This window comes from Hemitrygon akajei, chromosome 22, assembly GCF_048418815.1.
Source record: "Hemitrygon akajei chromosome 22, sHemAka1.3, whole genome shotgun sequence".
Lineage (NCBI taxonomy): Eukaryota > Metazoa > Chordata > Chondrichthyes > Myliobatiformes > Dasyatidae > Hemitrygon > Hemitrygon akajei.
The window spans coordinates 15552935-15563589 of NC_133145.1; the positions used below are offsets into that span (position 1 = coordinate 15552935).

General features: G+C 45.0%; 1 protein-coding gene across 4 annotated transcripts in view; it reads right to left on the reverse strand.

Moving 5' to 3' along the window:
• Positions 1–5900, reverse strand: part of LOC140714992 (caskin-2-like) — a 287748-nt gene extending 281848 nt beyond the window's left edge. Inside the window, exons 1-2 of one of the 4 annotated variants that reach the window (XM_073026734.1) lie at positions 5644–5900; positions 4200–4600 (exon numbers count right to left, since the gene is read on the reverse strand). In XM_073026734.1, coding sequence (XP_072882835.1) covers positions 4200–4293 — 94 coding nt within the window. In that variant the 5' untranslated portion in view covers positions 4294–4600; positions 5644–5900. Of the gene's footprint in view, positions 1–4199; positions 4601–5158; positions 5183–5292; positions 5509–5600 lie in introns of those variants that run through there. The other 3 variants (XM_073026735.1, XM_073026736.1, XM_073026737.1) reach the window with 3 other exon arrangements.
• Positions 5901–10655: the final 4755 nt, after the last annotated feature.

The window sequence follows — 10655 nt, forward strand, 5'->3', positions numbered from 1 at the left end:
CCATACTACTAAAATCAGTGAATACCATCTTTACTAATATCACTGCACCAATCAGCTGTCCAAGCATATACAAAATTCAAGCTATATTAAAAAAATCAATTCCTCCACCCCCCTCCCCCAAATGAACAGTTAGCATAACTCTCATGACCTCAGTTATGGGCTCCATCACAACTGCAGATACTTTCCCTATTGTACTTCAATCCATTACTCCTGTCATACAAGACAGCATCAACCTCAGTGTTGGCAACGTTGGAAGTGAGACACTAGAGCAGTGGATGGGTTTCCTCAAATCAACCACAAAGACAAATAGCAAACGACCAAACAATCTGCTGGAGGAACTCAGCAGGTAAAGCAGCATCTGCGGGAGGAAAGGAACTTCTGACATTTCACATGAAAGCCTTGTTTGAGTGACAGCTTAGCTGACCTCATGCAGGCAAATGGTTAAAAGAATTTAATGGGAGTTACTGGGCACATGTGGGAGATAATAAGCCAACAGCATGCAAAGGAAAACAGAGGGGAGAATGTGTTAGCTCTGCTGGGGCCAGCAGGGACACAGTGGGCCAAACAATCACCTTGCATCATCATAATAACATTCTACCCAAGCCCAACAGCTTGCACTGGTTTAGAGAAAATAAGTTCCTATAGCAGATTATGCATTGCTCCAGATTCCAGTATCTATAGTTTCTTGTACCTCAACTGCAAATCACATGCTGATTCTAAGCTATGAGACAGCAAAATAATTTAGGGAGAACCACTAGGAATTAGAAAAATACAGGATGCTAATTTGAAGCCAAAAAAGGGAGATTGGCAAAACTTTTCTGGTCCAATATGTCTAGTTACAGCAATGGGGTATCTGGCCCAATGAGCTTAGCATTACTGAACAAACCAATTTTTCATTCAATTGACATCAGCATAGTTGATATTTTTAACATAACTCATTTCTGACAAACAATTGTGAATGCTAATTCACAATTAAGACGAACCTCTTACAAGTCTTATTGCTGACTTCTGCACAAGATCCAAGTGTTACTCAGAAGACTGCTGTGTAGATTCCAATCTGAAAGGTAGTACCTCTGGCAGTGCTGTTCTCTTTTCCTTGCCTTGGAGTCACACAACACAGAACAGGTCCCTCAACCCACCATGGCCAGGCTAAGCTTCTAGCCCATCCATACTGATTTCAATTCCCACATTAGGTCTGGATCTTTCTGTGCCCTGCCTCCAAGTTAAATACCTCTTAAGGTAGTGAGCATCAGATTACACTGTGGACTAGTCTCTGAGGGGAGGTTCAAACCAACCACAATGACAGACCAAGGCTGAAACTAGAGTAAAGATACTTGAACTGGAGATAATCACCCTTGTGACTTATAGATGCACCAAATGTCCTTCATACTGTAACTCATTGCCTCCTGTGCAGTATCCACTACACTATTGACACTACCATCCATGTGAACAGCTGTCCAAATATAACGGGCTGGGTACTCTGACCTAATCAATTACAACTGGACTCTGGTGAAAGACGCTGACCCTCCATTACAGCAATATCCATAACTTTGAAGTCATTCACTGGCTGTAAGCTACTCTGGGTCAGCAAAAATGCTAGAAGCAACCTCCAACTGCATTTAAGAGATCGCTCAATGAGTGGTACTTAGCAGTCAAGTATTCACTCAAAATGAAAATAAAGAAAGCAAACTGAAGTCAACCAAATTCACTTTAGCCCTTGTTGCTCATGTTTCCCCAGCCATGTCTTACCAGTTTGGTTTACATTAGCCCTAGCTTCCACGAACAAGTTCCTGACAGTTCAGCCTAAATGTCCGTTCATACCATGAGAAATAATTCCCAACACTGATTACAGCAGCTTGTATTTACATAGCCTTCAGTGTGGGGGGGGGGGGGGTGTTCAGCAGAACCTAAACAGGGATGATGGTCCGGCAGAGTCAGAGAAAAAGGCATCTGTATGCACATTTAAGAGCTTACTCTTTTAAAGAACTCTGGTCAGTTTCATTGACAAAAATCAAGTTTACAGCCTCAGTAGTGGCGCAGCATTTACAACTCCTGAATCAGAGTTCCAGAGACCCAGCTCAATCTGACCTCAAGAGACCATTTGTGCAGAGTTTGCACTTTCCCTGGTGAGTGTCTGCTGAATTCCTCCCACTTCGCAAAGACTTGTTGGTAGGTTAACAGACCACTGTTAGTTACCCCTTGGTGTACAGATATGGCAAAAGAAAGCAAAGGGGAGTGTTGGACACACTCGGGTGACAAGAAGCTGAGAGCACGCAGAGAAATGGAGAAGAATGGGATTGCTCTGTTAGGAGCCAGCATGAATGTGATGTTTCAAATGGCCTCCCAACGTTATTATATCTGAGCCGAGCAGTTTGTGGTAGTCTACAGAAAAAAAGGAACCAATGTGAATAAAATGTTAAGAGCACTGATTTTTCAGATGTCAGTTGCAAATAGGGACAGGGAAGGGTGCTCATACGGAGGTTAACTGAGCACTACTGCAGTAAAAGATAATTCTTCTATCCTCATATCATAATTCTCATCGTTGTGTTCTGATTTCCCTGCAGGCTTGCCTTGTCCACATCTTGACTGCTCCCTTCAGACTATAAGGTAACCAATCTTCATCAACCCTATGTTCAAGAGACCACCTCTGACATCTGTACTTTCAGCTACCTGGGTCTCAAACCCTGTGGCCACTTCATCTCTACCACTCGCTCCCTAAAATTCACCACTAAACAAGCAAGCTGTTGGTCAGAGGAGCAGTGGGGTAAAAATGTGAGACCTCTGCTGAGGAAAGACCGTTCTGCATTAGAAAGGGGAGGGGTGGTACGAACAAAGCTGGGATCAGAATAGGGAAGAAAATTGGGTTCACTCTGCATTGATTATTTTTAATACAGATGGGTGTTAAATTTTGCTGGATAATCGCACCCAGGCTTCACCTTGGCAAACTGTATACGTTATGGCAAGATATAGAAATGCAAGCTATTGTTTTTAACACTTTCATCAACATATGCCAAATCCCCATAGGTACAAGATTAATAGAGTTAAAGATTTGGTTATGTGCCAAAGATAATGAAACAATTAAACACAGGGTGCTAACTGGTTTTAGCACGAGGCCAAGTGGGACCTTCGTGGGACAGTTATCACATAGAATAACCAGTCATTTCTCTCTTTGGATCTAGTTTGTAAAAGTTTAAAAGGTTCTCACTGAGCTGGAGGTTACAAGGAACAAGGATCTTGACTCTGAAACTGGTGCAAACCTTACCCTTTCTCCCCACAGAGACCACAGCTGAGGTCATGGAGTGGCGATGAGGAACCTGCACAGCTCAAGGCTGTCCGAGAGTTACTGGGAAGAACACAACAGGAAATAACTTCGCCTCAATCCTGGGGCAGAACACAGTAACAGCCTCTGTGCCAGAGACCTGGCTTCCATTCTGACCTCAGGCACACATTAGATGGTCCAGTTTAATCCCACTGGTTGAATTCTAATAACAGATGCCTGGTAGAAGATGAGAAAATGAGGATGCAGGAAGACTAAAATAGGATTTAATGGAGGGCAAGCATGAATGGGAATCTGATGGTTGATTCAGTGGGCTAAATGGCCTATTTCTGTTCTCTCTGACCATGAAAGGGGGAATATAGAGTGATAGTGTTATTTGTAGATGGTGGGAAGGAACTAAAGGGACTCAAAGTGGAGATTCAACAGCTGGTGTTATGTGCCTGACCTCGTGTTCATGCCAAGGGACTTACAAATCAAAAACGTTCAATGCCACTGTATCACCTGCGGCTTGGTCATCCCACCACCACTTCTTATCCTGGCTTCCGTCCCTTTCTGGTGAAGGGTCTCAAATCAACCCTAAGAGTCGAGTTCCTCCAGTATTTTGTGCGTGTTCCTCAATGCTACGGTGTTGGATTCATCTTACATTTCACCCTTGCCTCTGACTTGCTTTACCGCCGATAGTCCCGGAACAGGTCCAATCAAAAGCTGCACACCGCTATAATTCAACGAACCCCAGTCAGACCAGACACAGCGCGTTTATTTGGGGAAAACAAATACACAGATCCTCCTTATTCGCCATGGTACCAACTACAAAAGCGCGCTCTTCTGCAAACTCTCTGCAAATGTATGCAACAAGAACGGCAGAAAACTTGAAGATGAGACTCGCAGGCTTGCTCTGCCCGCTAAGTATCGGTTTACTTACTGTTTTTCGAAGCCTTAATCTTGGCCAACAACTTCTGTGCAGACGGCATGTCGCCGTTCTTCGCAGCCAGCACCAGCTCCTGTTCTCTCCCCATGTTTGGACAATCAGCGTGTGCGTCCTCGCACTCCCTTGGTTACATTGTGTTGACTATAGTTAACCGAGACGGCCAACCACATTCAAAATCCTTTCCCCGATCTTCGCAGCCCAGCAAAAGTGGAAGTGGTCAATTCGGGTCAACTGCAGGTTGAAGCTCCGCACCTTCCGTGAAGTATTATTTCCCAGGCAGAGAAGGTTGGACCGGGACTCGCCGCTCTGCCTCTCCCGCCTCCTGGATCCAGGGAATGTTTAACCCATGTCGTGCCGTGGTCCCACCAGATAATGAGCAGCCAACAGCTCACAGCCTGGAGAAGGGGTGACAAAACACACACTAATAAGTTAATCACTTTGCGGGTGTTGCTCTGGATTTCCAGTATCTGCAAGATCTTTTCTATCAATAAATTCATCGCCCGCCTCCGGTCCAATGAAATAACTTTCGTCATTTCTTGTGAGTTTTCTCGACGCCGACAACGCGACCCCCTGACCACCCCACCCGCCGCCTGCCTGTCTGCACACCTGCGCCGGGTACAAAGAGCGACGAAGTTCAGCCAGTGAAACTGTGCCAGCTCATAGACCCACCAAAAACCCACCCCGACTGTGCCAAGGATAAGCGGCGCCGAAGGTCATCCACACCGGGAACCCCCCCCCCCCCCCACCCCACCAAAGGCAAACATACCCACCCCCTATGGGACACATCGCCAGGACTTTGGGAAAGATTCCCTCCTTCTAACCAATGCACCCACCACCACTACCACCCTTCCCTCGCGGATCCTGGACAAACACCCCCCCCCCCCCCCCCGGGACAGACACAAACAACACCCATCCCCCTCTCCGAAACCCTGGGAAAGTTAACAGGAACATACCCCCACGTCCCGGAGGCAACCCTAGGAGCAGCTTCATCAGCTAGAAACCCCGCCGGGAACACCTCCCGAGACCCCCAGTCAACTACAACCCCCACCGGGTACACCTCCCGAGAGACCCAGTGCCCCGACCCCACCGCGAACACTTTGGCCGTCTCCCAGGGACACGCGAAGAACCAGCAATCCGTCCTCCAGTTCGGCGGCAGGCATTCCCGCTGACTTCTCCGAGCTCGGATCCCGGGGATTCCTCCCTTTCACCCCAACCAGACAGAGGGGGCAGGGTCACCGGGTGGGAGCCGGCAGAGCGACTCCTGAAGTCGGTGCGGGGTGACGGTAGGAAAGCTCCGGCGTGGGTTCGGATCACAGCCCAGTGCCGGGAAGAGTGGTAGGGGGCGGGGTGAGGGGATAAAAAGTAGTTAAGCAGGTCAACACGGCAACAACTCACCCGGCGCCCCGATCAGCAACACGTTAAAGCCGTCCTAACCTACCGGGAGTCCGACCCAACTCAGCAGCACAGATAACTCGAGCTCCCAGGAGCGAGAGGCAGAGGCCAATCCTCTGGTCGGCCGGTAGTCTCTGTGCCGTGCCTCTGAGGTTACAAGTCAGCCAGCATTCCGGATCAGCGCGCCGCCGCCGACAATGCTCCCGGAGCAGCCGAGTTCCACCCCGAACTCTCACACATTAGCACCTGCATAGCGAGCAAGCGGACGGAACTGCCCTCCCCCTCCCGGCTCCACTGCTCACTCCAGTCGCATTGGACCGAGCTCCCATCAATCACTTGCATTTCACGAAACGGGAGATGTACACATTGGCACCCGCCTCGTCGTGTTTGTATAACAATTATGTTAATAGAGTGAATTTCAAAATGTATTTGCTTTGGCCATGTTGTTTCTCTTTTAAGGTCATTGAATTAGTCATTCGATATTAACCCCATTTGGGTAATGCTGTACTAATTTTCACTGTGGGTGGCTCATTACAGAAGTTATGATGTTCTTTTGAGATTCATAATCAGGTTTAATATCACCGGCATATGTCGTGAAATTCGTTAACTTTACGGCACAGTACAATGAAATACATAATAAATAAAGAAAAAACTGAGCTACAGTAAATATATATATATATATATATATATATATATATATATATATATATATATATATATATATATATATCTGAAATAAATAGTTCAGTTAAAATAAGTACTGCAAAAAAAATGTTAAAGTAGTGAGGTAGAGTTCAGGAGTTCAATGTCCATTTAGAAATCAGATGGCAGAAGGGAGGAAGCTGCTTCTGTGCCTCTTTTCCGACGGTAGTAATGAGAAGAGAACATGTCCTGGGTGATGCGGGTCCTTAATGATGGATACCGCCTTCCTAAGGCACTGCTCCTTGGATACTACGGAGGCTGGTACCCATGATGAACCTGACTAATTTTACTCGTTTCTGTAACTTACTTCGACCTTGTGCAGTCGCAGCCTCCGCCCCCACCATACCAGACGAGGTGATGCAGCCAGTCAGAATGCTTTCCACGGTACATTTATTAAGTTTTCGAGTGTTTTAGTTGACAAACCAAATCTCCTTAAACTCCGAATAAAATGTAGTCGCTTAGTGCCCTTTCTTTTAACTGCTTATTGTCATCCCCCATAATATCTTCCTCTTTAGTTCAGCATCCAGCTCTTGTGAAGCTAGACTAAAGCAAGACTTTTTAAAAAATTATAAATGCTAAGTGATCATAGGTGGTAAAATGAAACTGCTGGGGATCCTCAGTAGGTCAGGCTGCATATGTAGAGAGAAAACACGTTTAGATTTGGAAGTTCATTTCAAACTGCTACCTGGTGGCATGGAGTTCACTCACTCACATTCACCCACATTAGCTATATTCACTGATCTACATTGGTTCCTAGGCTTAATTACAAATTACCTTATTAGTCAAACCTATCAATTGTTGGTGAAATTGGTCTCTCCCTCACCTCACCAATCCTGCACACCAGTTTAACAATGGACAATGAGTTTGCTTGACTTGCAAATGATCTGTTCACCTTTAATGTAAATACTTGTGGTTCACAGGCAAGGAAATCAAGCTGAGATAGGACTATTGTGTGCAGTACCCTGTACCAAAACCAGGCCCTACTGCCTAAGGGTTTCAGCTCGAAACATTGACTGTACTTTTTTTCTACAGATGCTGCCTGGCCTGCTGAGTTCCTCCAGCATTTTGTGTGTACAGTATTCCTTCCTGCCCTGGAGTCAGGCTCATGGAGTTTCATTAGATTGAGTCCCAGGATGATGGATTATTATTTTGAGAGAGACTGGTCTGTACCGGTAAGAATTTCAATCCTGTAAGGTGACTTCTTTAATATACTGTATATCAGACTGGAAGGGAATTACAGGAGATGTGCTACAATGGCCTTTCTTCAGCTGGAGAGTTCAGAGTGCAGGTGCATAGGCTCAGGGTACAGCAAAGTAGAGACAAGAAGTTCCAGAGTGTTGTAAATTCTCCCCTTCAAAAGGTGCTTACTCTGTGAATGTGTGCAAGGTGGAGGCTGATAAGTTTTTTTTTGCACATTGAAGGAATTAGAAGATGTGGTGAAGGTAAAATAACCTTGTGGAATTTATGATCTTAATGAAAGGTGAGGAAGTACTGAGGGGATGTACGACCCATTCCTGCTTCTGTTCTTCTGGCAGTTTTTAAAAATCTGGTTGTAAGAAACAGATGCAAGAGTATTTCCCGTTGCTGCCTGTAAGGAGTTTGTACATTCTCCCTGTGATCACCCTGGTTTCCTCTCACAGTCATTGTCCTGTGATGATGGCATGTATTGAAAACGAGCAAGTGTAGGTTCAACGGGGATGTGAGGGTTACGCTTTTTTACTCAGAGACTGTTGGATCACTGGAACGCGCTGTCTGGTATGGTGGTAGAGGCAAATGGTGGTAGTGGCAGTACTGAACCCATATTGCACTGTCTCAGTACTTTTACAGTTGTGTGCCGTAGCACTTTTTATTCGCAGTTATTTTGTAAATAACACTATTCTTTGTATTTCTGGTTAGATGCTAACTGTATTTCATTGGCTTTGTATCTGTACTCGGCACAATGACAATAAAGTTGAATCTAATCTAATCTAAAATACATTAGAGGCTTTTAAGAGAAGTTAAGATCAGCACATGAATATGAGAAAGGTGGAGGGATATTGACATTGTGTAGGTAGGAGGGATTTATTTTAGGGTGTTGTTAGGGCATTGTACCTGGTTCAGCACTACATTGTGGGCCGGGCCGAGTGGCCTGTTCCAGCACTATTGTTTTTTGTTCAATGTTCTATTAGACTAGGATTCGATTGGGTGTTTGCTGGGCGATGTGGCTCAAGGGGCTGGAAAGGCCTGTTTTGCATTGTATCTCAATAAATCAGTAAATTTACTCTATCTTGGTTTGAATGGAGATAATTCCAGAATTGACCCTGTGATTAATAGTGAGAAGATAGGGTTTAGGCTGCAAGAAGATACAGTTGGTTGGGTGAGTTGGGCAGATAAGTAGCAAATAGAACTTCATGTAGACAGATGTGAGGTAATCCAGAGATGATCAAGGTAATGCATTAGGAAAACATAACAAGGAACAAGGATACGGAATAAAATTATGTTTAATAGCAAGAAGGAACAGAGGACCTTGCAAAGTGTGTTCTTTGGCAGCAGGACAGGTCAGTAAGGCTGTTGAAACAACTCAAAGAATTTCCTTTGTCAGACAAAGCATAAAATGTAAGTACACAAGGAATTTTGTTCAGAATGATATTACAACTCTAGTAAAGGCCACATCATAATTTTTAGACACCACATTAGAGAACAATGTAATTGCACTGGTGAGGGTACAGAGTAGATTTCTGAGGATATCGCAAGGGTGGAAAATTTTAACCATCTGGGTCATTCTCTTCGGAACAAGGGACACTGATAAGGTGAAATAACTGAGGTGTGTACAATTATGATGGGCATAGATGGAATAAATGGTAAGAACCCATCGCTGAGCAGAAGGTTCGAACACCGAGAAGCAGAGGAATTGTTGGGAGGAAGAGAGAACTGAGGGAAAAGGTTCATGCAGATAGTGGAGCATTCTGGAATTCTTTGCCTGAAAGGACAATGAAGGACAGAATCTTCATTCCAATTAACGAGCAGTTGAATATGGAGCTGACAAGCCATGAACTGCAGGGCTACAGATCTGGGAGGTCAGATTAGGGTGAGTTGTTCTTTTTTGACAAACATGTAGATAATGGGACAATGGTAATTTTTCTGTGATTCTATGATTACATAGCTGGAATCTGGCTTTGCCCTACTCATATAGGGAGTGATGTAGCTGTAGTGTCCTAAACCACAGAGAAATTCTCTTTGTTTCAGCAGACTGAGCTGGCATTGAAAAGAGGAACCTTAATGCACAGTCCATTCATTCCTACTCTTTATGAGAAAAATGCCACAGGGCTCGGTATTGGGACCACAGCTGTTTACCATTTACGTTAACGATTTGGATGAAGGCATAGAAAATAACATCAGCAAATTTGCTGATGTTACTAAGCTGGGTGGCAGTGTGACATGTGATGAGGATGTTAGGAGAATTCAGGGTGACTTGGATAGGCTGGGTGAGTGGGCAGATACTTGGCAGATGGCGTTTAATGTGAATAAGTGTGAGGTTATCCACTTTGGGAGTAAGAACAGGAAGGCAGATTATTATCTGAACGGTATAGAGTTGGGTAAGGGAGTAATACAAAGAGATCTCAGAGTCCTTGTTCATCAGTCACTGAAGGTGAATGAGCAAGTGCAGCAGGCAGTGAAGAAGGCTAATGGAATGTTGGCCTTTATTACAAAGGGAATTGAGTACAAGAGCAAGGAAATCCTCTTGCATTTGTACAGAGCCCTGGTGAGACCACACCTGGAGTATTGTGTACAGTTTTGGTCTCCAGGGTTAAGGAAGGACATCCTGGCTGTAGAGGAAGTGCAGCGTAGATTCACGAGGTTAATTCCTGGGATGTCTGGACTGTCTTACGCAGAGAGGTTAGAGAGACTGGGCTTGTACACGCTGGAATTAAGGAGATTGAGAGGGGATCTGATTGAAACATATAAGATTATTAAGGGATTGGACAAGATAGAGGCAGGAAATATGTTCCAGAAGCTGAGAGAGTCCAGTACCAGAGGGCATGGTTTGAGAATAAGGGGTAGGTCATTTAGGACAGAGTTAAGGAAAAACTTCTTCTCCCAGAGAGTTGTGGGGGTCTGGAATGCGCTGCCTCGGAAGGTAGTGGAGGCCAATTCTCTGCTTTCAAGAAGGAGCTAGATAGGTATCTTATGGATAGGGGAATCAGGGGATATGGGGACAAGGCAGGAGCCGGGTATTGATAGGAATTGATCAGCCATGATCTCAAAATGGCAGTGCAGGCTCGAAGGGCCGAATGGTCTACTTCTGCACCTATTGTCTATAAAAATCCAAACTAATCTCACAAATGAGATATGTGATGGTCACAAACAAGAGAAAAT